Source organism: Oryza brachyantha, chromosome 6 (genome assembly GCF_000231095.2).
Source record: "Oryza brachyantha chromosome 6, ObraRS2, whole genome shotgun sequence".
Taxonomy (NCBI): Eukaryota; Viridiplantae; Streptophyta; class Magnoliopsida; order Poales; family Poaceae; genus Oryza; species Oryza brachyantha.
In genome coordinates this window covers 15115615-15142423 of record NC_023168.2, presented here as the reverse complement: position 1 = coordinate 15142423, position 26809 = coordinate 15115615, and the positions used below count along the sequence as shown (strand labels likewise).

Genomic DNA, 26809 nt, shown 5'->3' with positions numbered 1-26809 from the left:
TGGATATCCATGGCCCCTATTTTATTCGTTCTTGGACATTCTCTAAGCTTTGTATATACTTCATATAATCTTTGGAAACTGCACCTATGTAATATCCCTAGTTTCTATTGTTTCTTTATATATATATATATATATATATATATATATATATATATATATATATATATATATAATTTCATAAAAAAGATATTTTGGCTCAAGAAAGCTCTTCAAAACATACATTTAATGAGACAAATAATTAAACAAGTTGCTATTGATGCATTTTTCTTGCAAATAATGTTGTTATGTAGAGACAGATACTGCTAAATAAAAGAATCATTATCAATCCACCTATCCTTCCAAAAACTAAACTGTTTTCCATTTTTAATCACAAACGTTTTCATACTTAAAAACATGCATGTCTTTAACTTTTATAAGCTTTGCTCAAAGGTGGTAGTCCCCCGGTTTTCTTTCAACTGGTGTGATTATTTGATTCTTCATATATTTCATTCTAAGTAAATTATGCCATATGTCATCCTCACTACATAACTTAAACAACCATTTAGAGACATTAACTTTGTATATCTATGTTTTAACACCAAAGTTCACCCTGATACTTTGGTTGACATATGATATCCCATCTAATCATACTATACTTTTTCGTATGACCATCACTTTGCAAAAAATGTTTGAATACGTGTAATAATCATTTTTTTCAAGTACTGATCTGGGAACTTTGAAAAAAAGATATCATAAACATAATAACACTATTTAAAACTGATTTAATGAAAATCAGTCTTCCACCTACTGACATATTCTTTTTTTCCTAATTTCCAACTGCTTAATTTCAGTTTAATATGATCAATCTCGAGACCTTCATCTAGTCCACCGAAAGATGATCCGTGGTCAAGATTTTTGGGTGACGTGGCTTAGTGTATACTGAGCTCACGACATATCCCCATGCTTACATACGTTCCCAAGTCAACCTAAGAATAATATTACTTCATCCGTTTTATAATATAGAATGTTTAGCTATTTCTAGATTCATATTATCATATATTAATTAGGTATATTTTTAGTATATATGTGTTGATTTATTAAAATCCATGAGTTTAGATAATAAAAAAAAATTTACATTATGAAACGGAGATAGTACAGCTAGGTTACGTTCTTTTGAATGAAACGGAGGTAGTACATACTACTATGGCTACGTTCTTTTGAACAATTATTCCTCGATTTTGCATACATGGTCCTAGGAGCAGAGATAGAACAAAATACAGAGGGGTGCCACTCGTTTTTAGTACTTCGAACAGAATTTTGATTACTACAGGTGCCTAAATTTGGATCGAGGGAATATATATGGGAATAAATAAGTTCTACTTAAAAAATTTCTAAACCGGGTGCCTAGAAACCCCATGCACCATATAGCTCCACCGCTACGTGGTTCCTAAAGTACCGAACAATAAATTTTTGCAAAAAAATGCTTTTATATAAAAGTTGACGATCTCGTATTTCTAAAGTAGATTTTTAGTTTTATAATAGTTAATTCTATTATTTATAACATGAAATAGCTATGATAAAAATAAATAATCTAATAAAAGAACGTGGCAGTAGCGCACATGCGCCCCCGGTCCTACTTTTTGTCGATGATAACAACATCGTAGCAGCAGTAGTAAAAACAACAAAAGAAAAGTTGAACGTTCGTACGGCGACGACCGACGCCCACTTCCACTGTCTCATTAATTTATTCCTCGTTCCGCGTCGGATCGACGGACACGGCCAAGCCTCCCTTATAAATAAATACGAGAGCGGCATGCAATTCGTTGTTCAAAGAGATCGAGGGTGCAGTATTATATATATATCGATCCCAGCTAGAGTGCGTGTGATATATCGATCGATCCGGTTGGTGGCCATGGAGTCGCTGCTCGCAGCCGGTGCGGGAGGGGCCGCGGCGGCGGCGGCGGCGGCGGCGGCCGTCGGTGGGCTCGTCGCGGCGGCCACGCTCACCGCGGCGCAGCCCAAGAACCGCCCCAACGCGCCTCCTGGTAAACTACCCACCATGCATCCGTCTCTCTCCATGCGGCATTTAACTTTTTACCGTTTTTAAGAATTAACGATAACAGATTTATCCTACGACACATTGATCCTCATGTGTCTGTAACATGTGGGTTCGGTGATAAATTGTTAGAATCAAATATAAGAATGATAAAAAGCTAATTACATCTCTATGGGTAAAGTATGGGTAAAGTGTAGTTGATGCCGACTGATTGGCTATGTATCATAATATACGTGGTATGTAATCCGGATTTGGGGCGCTAGCATGTATGTTCGCCAGAACATCTATGAGCTTTTCTCATTCAGCTAGTGTAAGGAGATTTGGTTTTGTTACGAGAAGAAATCGTAACTTCTTGGTCTCGCGCCGATTAGGAAATGACAGTATCATTTCAACAGTAGACACCGGCATTTGAACACTTGAATGATTATATGTCCAGTTTTTCATATTTGACGCTAAAAATATATTTGACCGTTTGTCTTTAGTTAATATTTATGAAAACATACAGAGCCCTTTTAAGGTGCTTCATATCTTTACCTTTAGGCCAGTCTCAATGTTTAGTTTTACTATACAGTTTTCAAAATAATTAACTCGATGAAACGATGTATGAAATAGCTACCCAGAGTGTAACATTTCATTGTACCATTTCTAAAGCTAAATAAAACATTTGATTGTATGAATAGAGTATTTGATTGCATGAAATGCCTTAAGCCACTTAATGCGAATTTCACTGTGGTACCGAGGACTTGGTAACGGTGCCCAAAGGTTTCATGGCCATGAAACTAATTCGCTCAATCTTCTTATAGTTTCATGCAAGTATTCACTTTTGTACTGATGCATCACCTAATTAATATGTATGAGACCTACATGAAATCCTCAATGAGACTGACCTTATAGGGGAAAGAGCATCAACAAATCTTAACCATTAGTTTTTAATGTTATTTTTTAAATAGAAAACTGCATTGAGTGTCAATTAAGGAGGGGAAAGTAGGAATGGAAAGTAAACATAAAGTCTTTTCTAAAATTAATCACGCATGGCTGAAATTAAGGAAAATAAATCGAGCACAATTATTAATGGTTTTGCATGTAAATTTTAATTCATAAATTTAAATCGATGCAATTCAAATAAATATGTTTCAAATATAAGGGTTCTTCAATATTTCTACTGCAGTTTTACGTGAAAAATCATTTATTTTTTTCATGATCCTCAAATTTGAGTTGTTGTCCAATTTAACATTTTAACATTTAGCATCAAGTTTCATGATAATTTTTAAATATGATTTGGAAAGACGATGGATACTTTTTTAAATAAATTTTTGCAATTCATAATTTAAATTTCAAAAGGCAGTATATGATATTTTGTTAATAGTTAATATGCATCCAAAATGATGTTTTAATGGCTTGTAAAATGTTTCCTTATTTTGAGATCTTACCACCAATGAGGTAAGACAACTATCAATGGACCATTGGATGAAGGCATAATGAATGGTCCAAAATAAATTTGGAGTGAACTAAAGAAGTTCAAACATACAACATTATAAATCATGCCTAAATTGGTTCTTAGTAGTAAATCAAATCATAACAAAATAATTAATAATTATGCAAATTTTGTAAATAAAATGAATGGTCAAACATACATATATCAAATAAAATAGTGGGAGAGTATAATGTTAGATTTTATTAACATTGTATCTTAATCCCAATCTGTCGGATTTAAGAGAATGGTTACCATGTTCTCAGTTCGATCAGGTTCAGAGCAGGGCGGATCGAGAATTGTATCCATGCATTTAAAATTTAATCCCAGCATGCATTGCTACTGATTTTTTTTATAAAAAATGTCCTCACTCCTGATTATTGGTTTTGCATGTAGTCGTCCGTTTAATTTTAACTGAAAGGGATTTATTTCTAACTTTGAACAGTTGAGAGTTATATATATACTGGTTGCATGCCCGTGCTTTGCAACGTAATTATATTTGATAAAAAATAGTTAGCTCAAAATACAAATTTTATTTCTAATAGACCAATAAGAAATAAGCTTTAAAGATAATAAGTAAAACATGTAACAAATAAAAAATAAATAATAAGAACGCTGGGGCGGGCGGTGGGTGGGGGCGAGGCAGGCGGTTTCCTTTTTTTGTGCGTCATGCGTGGGTCTTTTTTTATCTTTTTACTTATGTGACATGTGCAACGATTTTAACAGCAGACGAAACTTTCTTTTTCTTTTAAAGACAGTAGGGTCCGCCTATCGATCAAACATTTAAAAATCTTAATTCTATTAATCAAATCCGGTCACTACTGTTGGACGATAACTTAAAGACATGCACGCAAGTCAAAAATCTCATACACGCCCCCTTTCCAAGCCCCTTATGCATTATGCACGTGTTTGACAAATGAAAGAAAAAAAGATCAAACGTTTGATCAATAGTAAAAGTAAAGATATTAAGGGTGGTTGCTACAAATTTTCTTTCACATTAATTTATTCTAAGAATTATTGAAATACACTGAGTTCTGGAGATTTTCAACGCTATCCACACCAACCATTACATCCTGGTCCCTAGTCCCTTCACTCCCTCTTGCACATGATCCAGTATCTTTTCTCGTTCCCATCTTTTAATTTCCTCGTTTTCGGCTACCTGCATACTGTACAAGGGATCAGCCAACCACCACGTTCTCCAACACACGTGCTGCCGGCGGTCGAAAATGGAGAACGGCTACTCGCCGCTGCACGCTGCCAGTGGTTCGCCTTCGCCCACCTTCTCCCCGCTTCCTCGATCTTGCCGCAGTGCCTCGCCGCACCGTGTGTCCTCTGTCTCCACCCCGCGCTGCGCTGGGGTGGGGGACCTCGCCGCTGCCGCGCGTCGACGGTCTTCCCGATGGAGCCGAGCTCGCTCGTGCAAGGGCCCGACACGGTCACGGTTGCGAGCGGCATCGATGGTTGCAGCGGCGAGTGGCGTCGGCACGAACGTCGGCGACGGGCGGGGTTGAGCGGTTTTCTCTTTCCTTTTTTCCTTTCCTTTTTTTTTTTTTGCGTGTCGAGTGCGTTTTTGGTAGATTTTCGCTAGTGCTACGTGTACGACGTATGCGATCCCCGAAGAAACTCCTTCTTCAAAGTAGGAAAGATATGACTCCGTGGGTTGAAGTCTTCTTTACAGTTACGTTCATATCTTCGTCAGATTACTTTGAAAGCATGAGTTGTTAAAGAGATGAGCATATCCTATATGCAGCTAAGTTTTTTTTTAATCCACACTGAACACCAACTAACAATTTCAAAAATTGTACTTCTAATGGTGCTACACCTAGTTACACACCTATGGATAAAGTCAAAAAAATCAGATAGTTTTGAGAGGGAAGTATTACAATTGTGTCTCTTTTTTTTCTTGTTTGCTGCTCTCTATGTATAAAAAATTGAAGATAAAACTTTATACATAGGTGTAACGCCATTAGAAGTACGTACAAAAGTATTTTCTAGAATTTTCTGTGATATTCATTAGTCATTGTACATCGGAAAGCTCATGTGCACAACATATGTTCCGTTTTAAGATGGCAGTAACTATTCATAATAATAAACAGAGCAGACAAGATGGAGAAGTGACTAAAATATTTAAGATGACTTACATTTAAGAAAGACTTGACAAGGTTGAAAACAAATTTCAATTTACTACTCCTCCCATGTCAAATCTAGTATTCTTTTAAGTCAAACATTTCTACCTTGACCATTAATTTCTAGAAATTCCTATATTTTAAAAAATAAAAAAAATATTATGAAATAATGTCCCATGCTAATATAAATGTATAAATCTTGTAATTTTACACTTCACGAGTTTCAAGAAATTTATGGTAAAAAAATACAAATAGTTGACTTGGGATAATCCAGAACGATGAATAGTTCAAACGAAGGGAACATTGAGTTATAATAGTAGAAAAATGATTCTATTATTATCAATATTCCTGAAGGACTATATATAAGATCTAGTAATATATTTACGATGAGTTTTATTCCCCTGGTAATATTGAAACATGGTGTTCTTTCGATATGTTATTCACTGTAATTCTGATTTGCACATATTGTAATTCTGATCATAAATCTATTTTGTGATTAAGATCCAAAAATATTTAAATAATCTCTGAGTTATGTTTTCAAGTAACTTAGTTATGATAATATTAACTAGCAAAATAGAAGTAGTTATTATAGATCCTTTCAGATATATAGTTATTTGGCTAGCCCAATAGTACTTCTGTGGGTTGAGAGTGCAAAATAGTGTATGCATCCATTTGATACTCTTAGCTCATCTTAGTATGTTTACTCCGTATGTACATCATCTACTATGTGCAGGGAAAGGAAAGATAGCTAGAATCAGTGAATGTTAATTAAAAATATTTCCATGACTCATATTTATGCAGAGACGACTTACCAAAAAAAACTCATTCCAAATTTTACACCACTACAATGGGGTTTATTAATTAGTACTCATATGATTATTATTTTTTAATGCAGCTATCCCTGGTTTACCCATCATCGGAAATCTGCATCAATTGAAAGAAAAGAAGCCCCATCAGACATTTACAAAATGGTCTGAAACTTATGGGCCAATATACACTATAAAGACCGGAGCTTTCTCGGTAGTAGTGCTCAATTCAACTGAAGTAGCCAAGGAGGTAACGTGCATGTTGTCGTTTTTCAGATATTAGAGTTCTCCAACAACATGACCAAATAACTCTCTAAGCTAAAATTTGGCAATCCGGCTGACCAAACTACTCCCACAACTGGTCAACTTTGGCCAGCCAAGAAAGACCTACCAAACATGGCCCAAGCCTCTCTCTCCCCTCTCCTCCCTCCATGTCAGGCAATCATTGGCTGCCGGCCTCCGCCCACCCCACACTGCCCCGCCTCCTCTGCACACTAGCGCGGCGTCGTGTCACCGCCTACCGCCCCCCGAGGCCACGCCGCCTGCTGCCGCCTCACCCGCGCCGCCGCAGCTATCGTCGAAGGCCGTCGTCGCCGCTGTTGTGGCGACGCTCCTCGCTGTCCCGCCTCGTCGCTGTTGGACGGAAGATAAGGAGGGAGAGGGAGAGGAGAGGGAGAGGGAGAGATTGAGAAAAGGATAGAGACTGACATGTGGGGTCATGCTGTTATAGACTTGAAATAGAGAGGATGGATAGAAAGACTGTTGGAGTAAAAAAGGAATTTGAATTGACGAATGAAATGTAGAGTGGTCAAATAGATATTTGAAAAGTTAAATTTAGAGAGACCGTTTGAGATGCTCTTACATGCTAATTTAAACATAGGCCATATTTAGTTTCAAAAACATCACATTGAATCTTTAGACACCTAAATAAATCATTAATTATATATGAACATTAAAACTAATTACACAGCTATGGGAAAAATTGTGAGACGAATCTTTTGAGCCTAATTAGTGCATGATTAGCCATAAGTGCTACGGTAACCCATGTGCTGATGACGGATTAATTAGGCTCAAAAAATTCGTCTCACGATTTACGGGCGTAATTTAAAATTTATTTTATAACTAGACTACGTTTAATACTTTAAATATATGACGGTACAGAACGATGTGACCTAAATTTTTGGGAAATAAACGCAGCCGTAGTCGCCTTTTACTTTGGGCAAGTGCGGTGATTGGTTAGTGCATTTACTGGTCAACCGCATTGTCGCATGGGCTATTGTCCAGTGCCCCACCGCCGGTGCACGACTCTGGAGCATTCTCATGATTTTTCCACCTATGGCTATTATAAAATGTCATAAAAAGGAATTGGGTAAAATTTTGATATATGTGTTTTAAGCTATTTAAAATTAAATAAAAAAAGATAAAGTATGATAAATACGATAAAAATATAACCAAAATTAAATCTTCCAAATAAAATGTATGTTTGCACATATATATACTAGAAATATGCTAGTGCGTTATACTGGGTCAAGTTTATTTTAATTATGTAAATTAAAATAATATTTAAAAATAAATTACACATTAAATCAGGAATAGTAAATTGTGTTCAACATATAATTGATTTGAGATGTATACGTTACCTCCAGAAGCTAATAATAAATTATGCTCAATATTATAAACTAATTAAATAAGATAGGTGTTCTTTCGATAATGAAAAAAGATAGAGACACATGGGCAAGTTATCCGAGTTCTACTTTATTCGATTATTTTTTTTGTTGTTAATTATATTTCCACTTGGAGTTTATTTTAAAAAATAAAGGTAAATGGTGTTCTCACTGGATTGATCGTACTGGTAAGTAATTGACAAAAAGAAATTAAATATGACTTTGCTATTATTTAAACATAGCACATGTAGGTCTAGGACCAATGCCTTAACCAATGAGGTACGAAGCTTAGCTTTCCTTTTTACTAGGGTCAAGTGTGAATCATGTCGAAACAACAGTTTTGGACAGACAACTAAGAAAAGAAATAAACACAAAGCATGTTCCTGGTGAGGATCGAACTTGCGACCTTTTGCTTAGGAAGCAAACGTACTGTCACTATGCTGCATGCCGCAGCCCACTCAAGGTAGACCACTCGGGCATATGGACGGAGAACAAAAACACAATTAATTTTTATATTAATAGATATAGCAAAAAATTACCGTGCATTGCACCGGTCAAGTTAATTTTAATTATACAAAATAAAATAAATTATAAAATAACTTTTGAAAAGTATTCGTTGCACCAAGAAGCTTATATTTGATAATATTAAATTGTGTTCAACATCATAAAAATTACTGCACACTAAACCTTATTAACAATTTTCAACCAAGTTCTCTGAGTTCTACACCCTTTGATTTTTTTATTTAATAAAAATATTAATTTTCATTTTTTTACCGATCTTATTTTTTAAAAAAACCAGGCAAATGCCTCGTTGGTTAGTTTTTCAGCTAGCCGAAATTAAAAAATAAACAGGCAAATGCATCTTCAATTTGCTTTGCAGCTAGCAGAAATGAAAATAATATAGTGGCATCAACTGGGGATCGAACTGAAGACATCTTGGCTATCAGGCTGTTCGGGAAGGTTTAGATTTTAAGAAACAACTGTTTAGTAGTCAGCTTCTAAAAATTTGAAAAACTCTAGAACCCAGCTTCTGGCTTCTTAGTTTATTTTTTGGAATCTACTTCTGACAGAAATAGTTTTTGAGAAAAACTACAGTTAGAAAAAACTCCCCTAAACAGGCCCTATAGCTGATCGATAGGCTTACCAATGGACTGTCAACTCATTTCGTGATCAGACTGGGCAGGAGAAGGAGAGTTATACATATTGTGACGGCGCAGTAGATGGATGACGGACAAAAGCAAGCAGAATCATTATTTCTTATTATTTCTTTTTATAATATCGAATATATATATATATATATATATAGTTACTTGATGTGATCGTATAAATCAAGATATTATTATTATCTTATATTGGACTATAAATAACAATAACTGATAGTATGTGCAACTTTTCCAGGCTTTGGTTGAAAAATTCTCATCCATATCTGCTCGGAAGTCGCCTAAAGCCATATCTGTGCTAAGTCGTAATAGAATGGTCACCATCAGCGACTACGGTGACTTCCAGAAAATGGCAAAACGTAACGTTATGGTGAGCATGTTGGGTTATTCTGCCCAGGTACAAATCTCAACTACTTTCCACCTTCGTCTTTCTTACTTATGCTTATAAGTCAAAATTTTAATTTTATACTTTAAATTTGATCCTATGTTTCTAGATCACTAAGAGCACGTATATGACAACTTTATTTTTGTCTGTAAATATATCGTTTGGCTTTTTAATGAAATCGCCAAAGCATGACCTCCTTATTTAATAGAGTTTTTTGGGTACCACCGTACCAGTCACACTCAATTAGTTAAGCTCTAACAATGCAACGGTTGTACAAATTTCAGAAACTGTTTCGCGGTGCAAGAGAAAGGATGGTCAGTAACGTGTTAAGCAATTTGCATAAATCGGTTACTGCTGACCCACATTCCCCTCTGAACTTCAGAGACGTTTACATTACTGAGCTCTTGGGCTTGTCCTTGACCCAGGTTTGTATTGCCTCTGAACTTGCAACTCTGGAAATGATCACGATTGTTTCAATTTCAGAGCACTGATCACAAATGATCACGATTGTTTCAAATGGTCCAGTTGTTGCTTCTGGAACTGATCACGCTTGTTTCAGTTCCAGAGTAATTAGTGGCCCTGATCATGATTGTTATGAGCTAATAACCGTGCTGATCATGAGTGTTGCAATTTTCAGACTTTAGGCGAGGATGTGAGTTCAGTGTATGTGGAAGAGTTTGGGAGGGAGATATCCAAGGACGAGATCTTCCATGTCCTTGTGCATGACATCTTGATGTGTGCAGTCATGGCAGACTGGAGAGAGTACTTCCCCTACCTCCGCTGGATTCCAAACAAGAGCTTCGAAACAACACTGTTTACTGCAGAAGCAAGACGAAACGCTGTGATGCGCGCGTTGATCAAGAAGCAGAAGGAAAGAATTGAACGCGGAGAGGTACGTACGTACAAACTTTTAGAAAAGAACTTATGTCTGAAGATCATCTGAAAGAATTGTTGTGATACATGGATGCAGGCAAGGACATGCTACATGGACTTCTTGCTGGAACATAACAGCACACCGCTCACAGCAGATGACTACCAAATGCTGCTGTTTCTGTGGGAGTCCATCCTTGGTTCTGCGGACACTGTCCTGGTGAGCACGGAATGGACAATGTACGAGATTGCCAAGAACCCAGACAAACAGGCAAGAAACTAATTGATTGATTTGACACTGAAGTTGATAGTACTCCGTGTCTCCGCCTGAATAAGCATTTCTTCGTTCGTTTGACTATCAGTTATTATTTTTGAAAAATTTAAAAAATAAAAAAATTAGTCGTGTGTAAAATACTATTCATATTTTATAATTTTATAATAAAAAATTAATCATAAAAAAGTTAAATAAGACAAAAAATCAAATATTTTATCTAAAAACTGAAAAATTAATTTATTTTGCTATGGAAGATGCATCCTTATGTCGGATGCATTTCAGAACCAGACTGACACTCGAACATCTCCATCAGGAACTGCTTCACCAAGAGATCCAGGAGGTCTGCGGCGGCCGGGCCGTCACCGAGGAGGACCTGCCCCGGCTGCCGTACCTCAACGCCGTCTTCCACGAGACGCTGCGGCTCCACTCCCCGGTGCCCGTGCTGCCCCCGAGGCTCGTCAACCGCGACACCACGCTCGCCGGCTACGACGTCCCCGCGGGCACCCAGCTGATGATCAACCTGTACGGCTGCCACATGGACAAGAGGGCGTGGGACTCGCCGGAGGAGTGGGCACCGGAGAGGTTCCTCGGCGGCGAGGGCTTCGAGGTGGAGGACAGGTACAAGACGCTGGCGTTCGGCGCCGGGAAGCGGATCTGCGCGGGGAGCCTGCAGGCCATGAACGTCGTGTCCGTCGCCGTCGCGCGCCTCGTGCAGGAGTTCCGGTGGGCGCTGCGGGAGGGCGACAGCGGCAAGGAGGACACCATGCAGTTCACCGCACTGAAGCTTGACCCGCTGCACGTCCACCTCGAGCCGAGAGGAAGGGTGTGATCGATCGAGCTAGCACGACCTGCTGCCTGCATGGCGCGTTGAGTGACTAAACTAATACTACACCCTTAGCTAAATTTATCAATTTATGAATGCATATAATTTATATATATGCCTAGATTCATTAGCATTCGTATAAATTTAGGCAAGACTAAAAAGTCTTACATTATAAAACGGAGAGAGCAGTAACTAAAAGTTGTTGTTTATAAAAATAAGAATTTGGACATGACTATAGGCACCGGATGTCCAATATTTACAAGTTGTTTCACGGTGTTTCGTGATACAAAAATAAATGTTTACTTTTGCTATCGATCAAATATTTGGTTTTTTTTTTTTTCTGTCAAACACACGCGCAATACATGGGAGGCTGGAGGGGAGTATGTGTATGAGATTTTTGAACTTCCGTGCATACATTAAGATTATCATCTAACGACGGCGACCGGATTTAATTAATGAAATTAAAATTTTTAAACATTTGACCACTAGGCAGACCCATAAATGTTTCATACGATTTACCACTCAAGAAAAAAATTAATAAGTGTTTCGTTTCTTGCTAAGAAATGTCTAGGAATGGCTCATTAGCTTTCACCTATTGTAGAGCTAGAACTCAACCAAACGGTTTCAGCTCCATACAAAATGGAAGTGGAGTAGGCTAGAGTGATTTGAAAAAAAAATGGATTAGAAACGTGGAGTTGGTTATGAGCAGCTCCACTCTAGACTCTGCTTGTATTGGAGTTGGAGCTCTACCAAAGTAGGCTTTAATTAAGACAAAACACTCAAGAATGTGTAGAAGGTTAAATATTCTAATACAACAGAGAACAATGTATTGCATGTCATCATCCTTTACTCTAGTGTCCACATCCATCTACTTTCTTCCATTTGATAGTTATTCTAGATCCTTTCAGAATGAGCAAATTTACAATAAAGTATCAAGAGGTATCAAAATTTTACATAGAAAAATGGTACCTCCTGGTATCTTCTTAAGTACCGTAAAATTGCTCATCTACATAAATACTATCGATATATAGTTATTTGGCTAGCCCAATAGTACTTCCGTGGGTTGAGAGTGCAAAATAGTGTATGCATCCATTTAATCCTCTTAGCTCATCTTAGTATGTTTACTTTACTCCATATGTCATCGTCTACTGACTACTATGTGCACAAGTAGCATGATATTCCTAATAAAAAATGACACAGGGAAAGGAAAGATAGCGAGAATCAGTGAATGTTAATTAAAATATTTAGAGACGACTTAACAACAAAACTCATTTCAAACTTTACACCACTATAAAGGGGTTTAATTAGTACTCATATTATTAATATTTTTGTAATGCAACTATCCCTGGTTTACCCATTATCGAAAATCTGCATCAATTGAAAGAAAAGAAGCCCCGACATTTGCAAAATGGTCTAAAACTTATGGGCCAATATACACTATAAAGACCGGAGCATCCTCGGTAGTTGTGCCCAATTCAACTGAAGTAGCCAAGAAGGTAGCTTGCATGTTGTCCCTTTTTAGAAGTTACATGCTAATTTGCACATATTCTCCCTTTACTTTGGGCAAGTGTGGTGATTGGTTTTACATAAGACTGTATTATATATTATGTTTTGTTTTATTTTTCTTGTATGGTTACTTGATGGGATTGTATAAATCAAGATATTATTAATGATCTTATATTGGACTATAAATAACAAGAACTGATAGTCTGCGCATTTTTCCAGGCTATGGTTGAAAAATTCTCATCCATATCTTCTCGGAAGTTGCCTAAAGCCATGTCGGTGCTAAGTCATAATAGAATGGTCGCTGTTAGCGACTTCCGTGACTTTCAGAAAATGGCGAAACGTAACATTATATTGAGCATGTTGGGTTATACTGCCCAGTTACTAAATCTCAACTACTTTACACCCTCATCTTTCTGATTATACTTATGCTAATTGGCTGAGTGTAGAAACAGGTATGGAAGTCTCTCTACACCCTAGACGTGTAGGAATTAGCTACAATTAGCAGCAGAATCTAATATATATATATATATATATATATATATATATATATATATATATATATATATATATATATATGTGTGTGTGTGTGTGTGTGTGGGGGGGGGGCGCGATGTATGTATGTATGTATGTATGTATGTATGTATGTATGTAAAAAAGAGCCACATAGTCGGGATGGTCAATTTTGACTACTAACAAAACATGATTTGATCTTCCCCAATTTTGGTCATCTCAAAATATACGCATGTACAAAAATTTGAGAACGCCTATTTAGGCTCCAAGCCAAACTAACTCATGGTCTTTTAGCATAAGGATGCAAGTTGCACGCTAAATTACACGTAAATTGTAAAAAAAACTTAAAAAGTTAAGAAATACCATTGACAAATATCTAATTGTAAGAAATTTCGTCGACAAGTGGGCCGGAGTCCTATGAAACATCATCATACAAACGACTTCGTTCAACAATAACATCCTCGTTAGAATTTCATTAGCATCCTACCTTTAATTGCTATACTTAAAATATATTTAGTTATAAATTCAACCGCAACAAAAAAGTCATAATTATATAAATTTTTTAAATAATATAAACAATAAAACCTGTAACAAAAATTTAGCGATGTCATCTAAAATACAGAGGGGTACATCACTCGCGTGCCTCTAGGCTGGATATCCATGGCCCCTATTTTATTCGTTCTTGGACATTCTCTAAGCTTTGTATATACTTCATATAATCTTTGGAAACTGCACCTATGTAATATCCCTGGTTTCTATTGTTTCTTTATATATATATATATATATATATATATATATATATATATATATATATATATATATATATATATATATATATATATATATATATCAAAACTAATATGTGCACCTCTCTTAGAATAAGCTATTCTATACACCATCCCTCATAAGGCCCAATACCTCTCCCATTTGACCTTCCTCCACACCCCATATTCGCCAACTCTCATCTATCTGAAAAATGCAGTAACACGAAGCCAAAAATACAGTAACATGTTTTATAAAATACAGTAACAGCGTCAAAATATAGTCATGACAGATCTAGTTTTTTAAATCATATTTTTTTAACCAACGTGGTGAAAACGATTTTGAAAAATAATATAAAACGCATGAGATATTGCTCTCTAAAGATTGAGAATACAATATTTTGAGCTCTCGCACATGCATTAGTTGTACTGTAACAACAATATAAAGTCATATAAAGTTATGATATTACTGTACTTCTATCATGATGTTACTGTATTTTTATCATGACGTTACTGCAATAGTGCAACACACATGTTACTGCACATATATCGCAATGTTACTGCACATATATCGCGATGTTACTGCAATTGTGCAGTAACGATACATATATTTTATAGACATAACGTTATTACTGTATAGGAGACGCATCATTATTGCACATATAGATATTTCTTAAGATTTTAAACTTTTAAACAACTTTATCTCTCACCTCATATATTATTTTTTAAGAACTTGTGTACCATAGTGTTTGAAAAAAATTATTCTAAAAAAGTAGATCCCTCATGAGTATGTTTTGACGATGTTACTGTAAATTAGTCGTTGTGTTACTGTATTTTTGTCGTCGTGTTACTGCACAATTCCTGTGAAACGAGAGGTGAGCTTATATAGACATGAAGGGAAGCCCATAAAGAGGTTGACCCACGGGATTAACCCTTTCACCAGCCTTTAAACAAGGAGGGTAGGAGGTAGGATGGGCCTTGGAAGAGTGGAGTAGAATAGCTTATACTATGGAGTACATACATTATATATAATTTCATAAAAAAGATATTTTGGCTCAAGAAAGCTCTTCAAAACATACATTTAATGAGACAGAATTAATTAAACGCAGTTGCTATTGATGCATTTTTCTTGCAAACAATGTTATATAGAGACAGATACTGCTCTGTAAAAGAATCATTATCAATCCGCCTATCCTCCCAAAAACTAACATGTTTTCCATTCTTAATCACAAAAGTTCTCATACTTAAAAACATGTCTTCAACTTTTATAGGCTTTGCTCAAAGGTGAAGTCCCCCGGTTTTCTCTGAACTTGTGTGATTATTTGATTCTTCATATATTTCCTACTAGGTAAATTATGCCACATGTCATCCTCACTACATAACTTAAACAACCATTTAGGGACACTAACTTCGTATATCTACGTTTTTAACATCAAATTCGCCCTAATCCTTTGGTTGACATATGATATCTCATCTAATCATACTATACTTTTTTTCGTATGACCATCACTCTGCAATATATATATATATATATATATGTGTGTGTGTGTGGATCTGTAATAATAATTTTTTCAGGTACTCCGGGAACTTCGAAAAAAAAAACGATCATAAGCATAGCAAGACTAATTAAAACTGAATTGATCAAAACCAGTCTACCACCTACTAACATATTTTTTTTTCCTTTCCAACTGCTTAATTTCAGTTTCATATGATCAATCTCGAGACCTTCATCTAGTCCTCCGAAACATGATCAGTGGTCAAGATTTTTGGGTGACGTGGCTTAGTGTATATTGTACTTTTCGTTTTATGCGTGCATAGATATATAGAAATATATAACAGGAAAACAACAAAACAAGGTCAATGAGTATATGTACGCATGAATCGTTCGAAGCACGTGAACTGACCGATCACGTACGATATATCCCCATGCTTACGTACGTTCCAAGACAACCTAAGAATAATATTACTTCATCCGTTTTCCGTTTTATATATAAGATAGTTAGCTATTTTTAAATTTATATTATCATATAGTAATTGTATATATTGTTTGTATATATGTGTTGATTTATTAAAAACCTATAAATTTAGGTAATATAAAAAAATTATATTATGAAACGGAAGTAATACAACCAGGGCTGCATTCTTTTTAATAAAACTGAGGGATCAGGATCAGGTGAAGTTGCAGCTTTGACTGCAACTTAAGCAGTCCATCCATCTCACCATTGAATGAGTAACCAATGGCCGGATGTAAAGCTGCTCGTCCCTCGGTCTATAGCTACTGAGCAAACTGAAACTAATTTATTCTAAGAAGCTGCTCGTCCCTCGGTTTTCCTATAGCTACCTACCTAAATTAATTTATTATAAATTTCATGAATTAATTGTTTTGCAACTAGAAAGTATAATTTGTTGTTTAGATGTGAATATTTGCCCAAAAAACTAGCACTGTGATTTATTATTTTTTCTTTTTTCTATTAAATAGTTTTTTTACCCGGTATCTATATCTAACCGGAAATATGGAGCTTTTTTTTAAGAAAAAAGGTGGGTATGGATATTTGAAATTAGGACTAGGTAACTACAAACTCTAGGCTACATGTTCATAATAAAAATTTGAATTCAAGACCTTAAATACTACTTAAGTCGCTGCAATCTACTGTGCTATATGTCTTTTCATAGCAATATAATTTATTACTTTGCTTAAGTCGAGAGTTCCCATCTAAGTAAATATTCCTAATCATATCTAAGTGCATTATTTTTATTCATGATATACAAAATAACAAGGAAAGAAGAGATGCATTTGATCTAACCGTTGGTATTCAGTTGAATGGTGGATATATCAAGACTGCTTAACTTGCGGTCATAGCTGCAACTGCAGCTAATGCCGATCCAAAACGGAGGTAGTACATACTACTAGGGCTACATTCTTTTGAACAATTATTCCTTGATTTTGATTTTGCACGCATGGTTACTAAGGCCTTGTTTAGTTTAAATTATTTTTACAAAAACATCACATCAAGTTTTTGACACGTATTCGAAGTATTAAACATAGTCTAATTACAAAACAAATTTTAAATTCCGTCTGAAAACCGCGAGATGAACCTTTTGAGTCGAATTAATCCGTCATTAGCACATATTGGTTATTGTAGTACTTATGGCTAATCACGTCCTAATTAGGCTCAAAAGATTCGTCTCACAATTCCTCCATAAGTGTGTAATTAGTTTTAGTGTTTATGTATATTTAATGCTTCATTTAGATGTCCAAATAGTCGATGTGATGTTTGTGAAAAAAATTTAGGAATTAAACAGGGCCTAAACTACTGAACAATATATATTTGCAAGATAAAAAGTTTTCATATATAAGTTGACGATCTCGCATTTCTAAAATAGATTTTTAATTTTATAATAATAAATTTCATTATTTATATCAAGAAATAGCTATCACAAAAATAAATAATCTTTTATATCTATCTTTCATCCGATAAAAGAACGTGGCTCCATGCGTCCCGGGTCCTACCCGACCCCGTAGGAGTAGTAAAACAGCAAAAGAAAGTTCAGCATTTGTACGGCGACGACCGACGCTACTTCCCACGTTTTCCTCGTTCGCCGCGCCGGCGCCGGACGGACACGGCCAGCCTCCCTTTATAAAAGTAAGAGAGCGGCAATTCGTTGTTCGGAGAGAGGACACGTGCAGTAGTATATCCCGGCCAGCTAGTTGCGTGTGATCGATCGATCGATCGATCTGGTGGTGGCCGGCCATGGAGTCGCTGCTCGCAGCCGCCGGTGCGGGAGCGGTCGGCGCGGCGGCGGTGGCGGCCGTCGGGGGGCTCGTCGCGGCGGCCGCGCTCACCGTGGCGCAGCCCAAGAACCGCCCCAACGCGCCCCCTGGTAAACTGCCCACCACCATGCTTCCCCTCTCTCTCTATTGGTGTTGCTATGGCCCGCGTTTGTTTGGGTGAGAGCGAGGGTTAGTACTTATCCGGTATAGAAAACCTAACAGTAATAGATTAGTATATAATTAATTAAAAATATAAAATATATTAATATGATTTTTTAAAATAACTTTCTATAAAAAAATTTTACTAAATATATACTATTTAGTCGTTTGAAAAGCGTACGCATGGAAAACGAGAGGTTAAGATAACTTAGCCGCTCCAGCCGAACACGACCTATATATATCATAATGTATGTGGTATGTACTCTCTCCGTTCTATATTATAAGACTTTCTGAATTTATCTAGTTCCATCTATGTATTAATGTATATGTTTTTTATATGTGTTTAAATTCATTAGCTTTCATATAAATCTAGGCAATGCCAAAAAAAACTTTATAACTTGGAAAGAGGGAATAATCCGGATTTGGATGGGGCTAGCATGCATGTTCGCCAGACCATCTATGAGCTTTTCTCATTCAGCTAGTGTAAAGCTTTCGTTTTGTCTCGTGCCGATGAACGGTAGACGTACACCAGCATTTGAACACTAATAGTAGAAAAGTCAATAATACCATGTCCAGTTTTTCTTATGTGACGCTGTGAATCTATATTTGATTGTTTATCTTATTTAATTTTTATGAAAGCATACAACATTATAAGTCATGCATATATTGTTTTTAGTACTAAATCAAATCATAAAATAAATGATTATAAGTCATGCCTATAATTATGCAATTTTTTAAATAAAATAAATGATCAACCATACACATAAGAGACAATGCGTCAAATAAAAGGATCGGGAGAGTATAATCTTAGATTTTATTGACATTGTATCATAATCCTAATCTATCGGATTTTAGAGAATGGTTACCAATATCAGAGAGTGAAACTCCTCTCGCAGGAAGCCGCGGGCCCTAGTTCGGACCAGGGGTGCAGGTGAGAGCGTGAGCGCTAGGATTAGGAGGGGGAAGACTTTTGGTTTCTTCACCTCTCCGAAGCAGCGGCGATGATGATGAACCTTGAAGACGGAGCATCGGCTCTCTCTAGAGGGAGAGACAAAAAAAATCTGACATTAATGGTCAACGAGATAAGGCCGACACGGATCACATCCCCTGCCAGGGGCATGCGCATGCAGCCTCTGATCTCGGTCCCATCGGATGACTTACCACATCTCAGGCACGCCGCATTCAATGCGTTGCCCTACGTGTGGCAGAGCGCCATTAAATGCAGCTGCAGGACGTCATGCGTTGGGCGCCTCCCGTGCCATGTGTCCTCTGGCACGTGGGGCGGGAGGACGGGGGTCGGGTGGCCCGACCACTGGCACGAGAAGATGGATGTCTCTTTGGTCCTGGACCCGACCCCCTCGAGGCGGGCCACGTGGTTCAAGGGCAGTCCTTCCGCGTAGTAAAGATTGTAAGTTAAGATTTACAATGTATTAGTTTTGACCTTATCTTTATTGAAAAGAACATAGTAATATGTTGGATGGCATGTTCCTTTCGTACGGCATACCCCAGAGTCATATCATCGACAACCATATTCTCAGTTCGATCAGGTCTAGATCAGGGCGGATGGAGAATTATAACCATGCATTTAAAATTTAATCCCAGCTTGCCTTGCTATTGATTTTTTTAAAAAAAAAAATCCTCACTCCTGATTATTGGTTTTGCATGTAGTCGTCGGTTTAATTTTGACTGGAAGGGATTTATTTCTAACTTTGAACAGTTGAGAGTTATATAAGTATATATGTCTCCGTCAGTTGAAGCTAGCAGTCTTCTTTAAAGTTATGTTCATGTCTTCGTGAGACTACTTTGAAAACATGAGTTGTTTAGATGAACATATCCTATATGCGCTACGGTTTTTTTTTAATCCACACTGAACACCAACTAACAGGAGGTACAATAGTAGACTGTAAGTCAACCATAAACATATTTTGAGAAGACAAGAGAGGAAAGAGAAAATGAGTGAGATTTGTAGCCAGCTGCAGCACATACTCCAAGACACAATGTGTATATGACAAGTGAGACATAGTAGTATATGTTTTATACGTAGTTATTGTATAAAGAAAAAAATCAGATAGTTTCGAGAGTACAAATATTACAATTGTGTTTTTCTTTGTTGCTCTCTATGTATAAAAGTTTGAAGTAAAACTTTATATTTAGGTGTAACACTATTAGAAGTACATTCAAGAGTTCTTTTATAATTTTCTGTGATATTCATTAGTTATTGTACATCGGAAAGCTCATGTGCACAACATATTTTCCATTTTAAGATGGGTAGTATCTATTAATAATAATATACACAGCCGGCAAGATGAAGAAATGACTAAAATATTTAAGATGACTTACGAATAAGAAAGAATTGACAAGGTTGAAAACAAATTTCAATTTACTACTCGTCCCATGTCAAATCTAGTATTCTTTTAAGTGAAACATTTCTACCTTTGACCATTAATTTCTAGAAATTCGTATATTTAAAAAAATAAAAATTATATAATATGAAATAATGTCCCATGGTAATCTGAAAGTATAAATATTGTATTTTTGCACTTCACAAATTTCAAGAAATTTATAGTAAAGATACAAATAGTTGAATTAGGATAAACTAGAACGATAAATAGTTCAAACAAAGGGAATATTGAGGTATAATATTACAAAAATGATTATATTATTATCAATATTTCTGAAGGAGTAAATATAAGATCTAGTAATATATTTACGAAGAGTTTTATCCCCGTGGTACTATTGCAGCATGATGTTCTTTCGATATGTTATTCACTGTAATTCTCATTCGCACATATTGTAATTCTAATCATAAATCTATTTTTGTGATTAAGAGCCAAAAATATTTAAATAATCTTTGAGTTATGTTTTCAAGTAACTTAGTTTTGAGAATATTAACTAGCAAAATAGAAGTAGTCATTATAGATCCTTTTAGTGTAAAATTTGGTACTAAAATTTTAACGTAAAATTTAGTACCTCCTGGTACTTTTTTAAAAACCGTAAAATTGCTCACCCATGGAAGTACTATTGATATATATAGTTATTTGGCTAGCCCAATAGTACTTCCGTGGGTTGAGAGTGCAAAATGCTGTATGCATCCATTTGATACTCTTAGCTTATCTTAGTATGTTTACTCCATATGTGCATCATCTACTATGTGCATAGCTGGCATGATATTCCTACTGAAAAATGGCACAGGGAAAGGAAAGATAGAATCAGTGGATGTTAATTAAAATATTTCCATGACTCTCTGGTATTCATATTTATGCAGAGACGACTTACCCACAAAACTCATTTCGAATTTTTACTCCACTACAATGGGGTTTAATTAGTACTCATATGATTAATATCTTTGTAATGCAGCTATTCCTGGTTTACCTATTATCGGAAATTTGCATCAATTGAAAGAAAAGAAGCCCCATCAGACATTTACAAAATGGTCTGAAACTTATGGACCAATATACACTATAAAGACCGGAGCTTCCTCGGTAGTTGTGCTCAATTCAACTGAAGTAGCCAAAGAGGTAACTTGCATGCTGTCCTTTTTCAGAAGTTACATGCTAAGTTGCACATATTCTCCCTTTATTTTGGGCAAGTGTGGTGATTGGTTTTATATAAGATTGTATTATATATTATGTTTTGTTTTATTTTACTTGTGTAGTTACTTGATGGGATTGTATAAATCAAGACATTATTAATGATCTTATATTGGACTATAAATAACAAGAACTGATAGTATGTGACACTTTTCCAGGCTATGGTTGAAAAATTCTCATCCATATCTTCTCGGAAGTTGCCTAAACCCATGTCTGTGCTAAGTCGTAATAGAATGGTCGCTGTCAGCGACTTCGGTGACTTCCAGAAAATGGCGAAGCGTAACATTATGTTGAGTATGTTGGGTTATACTGCCCAGGTACTGAATCTCAACTACTTTACACCCACATCTTTCCAATTATACTTATACTAAATGTAACCCAAATTTTGAATTTTATACTTTAATTTTTTTTTGTTGATTTTCAGATTTTTTTTTTCTCGTAGTTTATTTTTCATCCTCTTTTTTTAGATCTCTGAGAGCACGTACGCTCAATTAGTTAAGCTCTGACAATGCAATGGTTGTACAAATTTCAGAAACAGTTTCGTGATGCAAGAGAAAGGATGGTCAGTAAAGTGTTAAGCAATTTGCATAAATTGGTTACTGCTGACCCACATTCCCCTCTCAACTTCAGAGACGTTTACATTACTGAGCTATTCGGCATGTCCTTGACCCAGGTCTGTATTGCCTCTGAACTTGAAACTCTCCAAAATGTTCCATTTGTTATTTCTAGAACTGATCACGCTTGTTTCAATTCCAGACTGATTAGTACCACTGATTATTTCTAGAACTGATCATGATTGTCATGAAGAAACAATCGTGCTTATCAATTGATCATGAATGTTGCAATTTTCAGACTTTAGGTGAGGATGTGAGTTCAGTGTATGTGGAAGAGTTTGGGAGGGAGATATCCAAGGTCGAGATCTTCCATGTCCTTGTGCATGACATGCTGATGTGGGCAGTGGAGGCTGACTGGAGGGACTACTTCCCCTACCTCAGCTGGATCCCAAACAAGAGCTTCGAAACAGCGCTGTTTACTGCAGAAGCAAGACGAAACTCTGTGATGCGCGCATTGATCAAGAAGCAGAAGGAGAGAATTGAACGCGGAGAGGTACTTGCAACTTTTAGTTATATAATAATTTGTATCGAAGAAAGGGATAAAAAATAAGAAAAGAACTTATGTCTGAAGATTATATCTGAAGAATTGTTGTGATACATGGATGCAGGCAAGGACATGCTACATGGACTTCTTGCTGGAACATAACAGTACACCGCTGACAGCAGATGACTACCAAATGTTGGTGTTTCTGTGGGAATCCATCATTGCTTCTGCGGATACTGTCCTGGTGAACACGGAATGGATTATGTACGAGATTGCTAAGAACCCAGACAAACAGGCAAGGAACTAACTGATTGATTTTCATACTAAAGTTGATATCTTTATGTCAGATGCATGCATTTCAGAACCAAAAAAACTGACACCTGAACATCTCGATCAGGAACGGCTTCTTGAGGAGATCCGCGAGGTCTGCGGCGGCCGGACGGTGACCGAGGAGGACCTTCCCCGGCTGCCGTACCTCAACGCCGTCTTCCACGAGACGCTGCGGCTCCACTCCCCGGTCCCGGTGCTGGCCCCGAGGTTCGTCCACGAGGACACCACGCTCGCCGGCTACGACGTGCCCGCGGGCACCCAGCTGATGATCAACGTGTACGGCTGCCACATGGACAAGAGGGCGTGGGACTCGCCGGAGGAGTGGGCGCCGGAGAGGTTCCTCGGCGGCGAGGGCTTCGAGGTGGCGGACAGGTACAAGACGCTGGCGTTCGGCGCCGGGAAGCGAATCTGCGCGGGGAGCCTGCAGGCCATGAACGTCGTGTCCGTCGCCGCCGCGCGCTTCGTGCAGGAGTTCCGGTGGGCGCTGCGGGAGGGCGACGGCGGCAAGGAGGACACGATGCAGTTCACCGCCCTGAAGCTTGACCCGCTGCACGTCCACCTCGAGCCCAGAGGAAGGGTGTGAGCTAGCAAAAAGTTCCGGTTTACGAAAATACGAATTTGGACATGACTATAGGCACGGGAAGTCCAATATGTACATGTTGTTTCACAATGTTCCATGATATGAAAAGAAATGTTCCACACTTTTTATCTCTCGAGAAAAAACAGTTTTAACTAGTGACTCATTGCTTGGTGAGATGTGTCTACGGGCGGTTTGGTACGACTTGGCCTGCTTCAGCTTTACTTCTTCTCAAGTTAGAGCTCAACCAAACGGTTTTAACTCCATACAAAACTGGGGTGAAGCAGGCTGGAGTGATTTTTAGAAGAAAAAAAATAAATTAGAAAGGTGGAGCTGGCTTCGAGCCGCTCCACGACTCCACTCAAAACTAATAGGAGTTGGCCCATTAGTTAAGATGAAACATTCAAAAATATGTGTCGAAGGGCAAACGGGCCTGTAGCCTAATGGTTATATAAGGCCTTAGTAGCATCTGAGGTCTTGGGTTTGACTCCTCGTTGGAGCGAATTTTTCAGGATTCAGTCTTCGGAGGTGGAGATGCTCATAGGGGTAGATGCTCATAGGGGTTAGAGCGCGAATTTTTCAGGATGTAGTCTTCGGAGGTGGAGATGCTCATAGGGGCACGCGTGCCTTCTTAGAGGAGTGTGAGCGAGTCTTCGGAGGTGGAGATATGCTCATAAGGGTGTTTGTGCGCGTGCCTTCTTAGAGGAGTGTGAGTGCTCATAAAACAGTGTGTGATTACATAGCAGAGTCACGAACATTGGCTTTTCCCTGATCTCATCAAAGTCTTGTTGAAATTAAGACCACTTGCATGTATGTAATATTTGTAGGCACCCCCTAAAAATATTTCTCATCAGGTAAGATTAAAACCATTTGGTAGCACTGAATTTAACTAGACCACGATATTTCTCATGAACCACAATTAGAGCCCCTACGTTGCCCTAGGTGAGCGGTGTGTTGGTTCAAATCTGACCCAAACACAGAGATGGATTCCTTTGTTTCACAGTCCAAAATCGATTTTTTTAATCTAATTTTGGCTTAAACCAGGTACTCCCTTTAGTTTTTTATATAACTACAAATTAATTTATTGAATTTGATTTATTGATAAAACAACTCTGAACATAACCTATAATTTTACATATTTATATAAAAATCTTAAATAAGATGAATGATTAACGGAAGTGGACGAACAATGTCAAACAAAAAGGCACGGAGGGAATACCTTGGTGCACGAAATATCAAAAAATATGGGCCAAGTTTGTCGACATCCAAGTATACCTGGGCCAAAATGAGGCCCAAAAGTTGGATCCTGATACTATATAATTGAGCAAAAACAAAATCTGAGAAACAAAGAAAAAAATAATTCAACTGTTGAACGCTGTACTCCAACGATCCGTCGATCGGTGAACTTAATTGTGCTGTGCGATTTGTTTTACGTCCAATCCGGCAACAGCTTCGAACAACAAGTGTGATCTCTCAGTCTCTCTCGTGCGCTGCGCCATGGCTAAGCCAGCTAGCTACTCCTCGGTTATGCTGTGAAGGCTCGGCTGCCAAGAGTAGGACGCCGAGCTCGCCGGCGACGCGAGGCGCCGGCGCCGGCGGCCAGGCGACGCACCGCCCGTAGGCGGTTTCCCGTTCTCCTTCGGCGCGACGTCTCCGTCGACCGCCTCGCCTTTGCCGCCTTCAGGGTGCTCGCTGCTCTGCTGCGGCTTGGCGCCGTGGCCCCCGCCGTCCAGGAACCTGAGCCAGTTCTTGCGGCGGCCGCTCTCGTGGCCGCCGCCGGAGCCGGCGAGGTGCCTCTTCAGCGACACGCCGCCGCCGCCGCGGGATGGGATGGAGGAGGAGGAGGAGGACGCCGAAGCGTGCCTCTGCAGCCGCCGCACGGTGCTCTTGGGCACGACGTAGTACTTGTGCCCGACCGCCAGCACGGCGTCCGGCGCGGCGACGGCGCCGGCGGGCTCCCGGAACACGTCGGGGCGCGCCACGCAGAACCGCGGGTGCCGCGCCATCACCTCCGCCGCCAGCACCGGCCGGTCGAGCAGCTCGACGTGGCCGCCTGGGAACACCAGCTTCACGAACTCTCCGTGCGCCGCCGCCGCCGCCTTCCTCCTCGGGCAGAACAAGCAGCTCGCCATGGCCGCCGCCGCGCGCGCACGCACGCACGTCACGGGCTCAATGCAGCTAGCTAGCGCCGAAGAAGAATCACACGGCGCTGCTTAATTACTCCATTTATAAACTCGGTGATAAGCTGAGAGCTCATCTTTTTACTTATTAGGATAAGCCAATTTTTTTTTTTACCATTACATACAGTGGCAGAGCCAAAATTCTTCAAAATGGGAGTTAATTAGTTGAATTTATATAATTTTGCTTTTATTTTCTAGTTTTTAAAGTTTTAAAATAGAATTTCAATGCATATTAAGAATTAGGAGTAGGGCTAGAGCCTTAACTGTCCTGCTCATGTATCCGCCTCTGATTACATATGAAGTATATACAGTTTGGTTTTATATTCTCGATAAGTCTGATCAATCGCCCTATGGAGATGGCGAGATTAGGTGGCTTAATTAACTGTGAGTGTGTGTTGGTGGCATCGTGATCGCCATTTGTGCTCTTGTGCACTGCATGCATGCGTCTTGGACTATTACTATTATCGAAGTGATGAAGCGTTGACGGTGGTTACGAGGGAGGGTTTTGAGGTTAACAATGTGTGGATAATTTGGCAGGACACCACTTGGGGGTGAGATGGCTTCTCTGACTCTCATTGGTGATCATGCTGAGACTGCAAAAGTGATTAGTTGTCACTTTGGAATTTTTTGGGCTGTGTTAAGATAAAAGATAAAACATTATTTGATTTTTATGATAATTATTTAATAGTATAAAATATAGAATTAATCATAA

At 38.1% G+C, this 26809-nt stretch overlaps 2 protein-coding genes across 2 annotated transcripts; both read left to right on the top strand.

The window, feature by feature from the left end:
• Positions 1 to 1891: 1891 nt before the first annotated feature.
• LOC102700808 (ent-sandaracopimaradiene 3-hydroxylase-like) lies at positions 1892 to 11620 on the top strand. The gene is made up of 7 exons (XM_006656112.3): positions 1892 to 2024; positions 6528 to 6688; positions 9501 to 9659; positions 9932 to 10072; positions 10285 to 10539; positions 10618 to 10788; positions 11105 to 11620. The coding sequence occupies exons 1-7, from the start codon at positions 1892 to 1894 to the stop codon at positions 11618 to 11620; spliced, it is 1536 nt and encodes a 511-aa protein (XP_006656175.2).
• A 6333-nt stretch (positions 11621 to 17953) lies between these two features.
• LOC102719214 (ent-sandaracopimaradiene 3-hydroxylase-like) lies at positions 17954 to 24035 on the top strand. The gene is made up of 7 exons (XM_040525512.1): positions 17954 to 18273; positions 21680 to 21840; positions 22071 to 22229; positions 22445 to 22585; positions 22765 to 23019; positions 23135 to 23305; positions 23408 to 24035. Exons 1-7 carry the CDS (start codon positions 18144 to 18146, stop codon positions 23921 to 23923), a joined length of 1533 nt encoding a protein of 510 aa, XP_040381446.1. The 5' UTR covers positions 17954 to 18143; the 3' UTR covers positions 23924 to 24035.
• Positions 24036 to 26809: the final 2774 nt, after the last annotated feature.

Coding starts and splice junctions, on each gene's coding strand:
- LOC102700808 (XM_006656112.3), top strand. CDS start 1,892: ATGGAGTCGCTGCTCGCAGCCGGTGCGGGAGGGGCCGCGGCGGCGGCG. Junction 6,689..9,500: donor CAACTGAAGTAGCCAAGGAG/GTAACGTGCATG, acceptor CAACTTTTCCAG/GCTTTGGTTGAAAAATTCTC. Junction 9,660..9,931: donor TGTTGGGTTATTCTGCCCAG/GTACAAATCTCA, acceptor TACAAATTTCAG/AAACTGTTTCGCGGTGCAAG.
- LOC102719214 (XM_040525512.1), top strand. CDS start 18,144: ATGGAGTCGCTGCTCGCAGCCGCCGGTGCGGGAGCGGTCGGCGCGGCG. Junction 18,274..21,679: donor CCGCCCCAACGCGCCCCCTG/GTAAACTGCCCA, acceptor TTTGTAATGCAG/CTATTCCTGGTTTACCTATT. Junction 23,306..23,407: donor CTAAGAACCCAGACAAACAG/GCAAGGAACTAA, acceptor CATCTCGATCAG/GAACGGCTTCTTGAGGAGAT.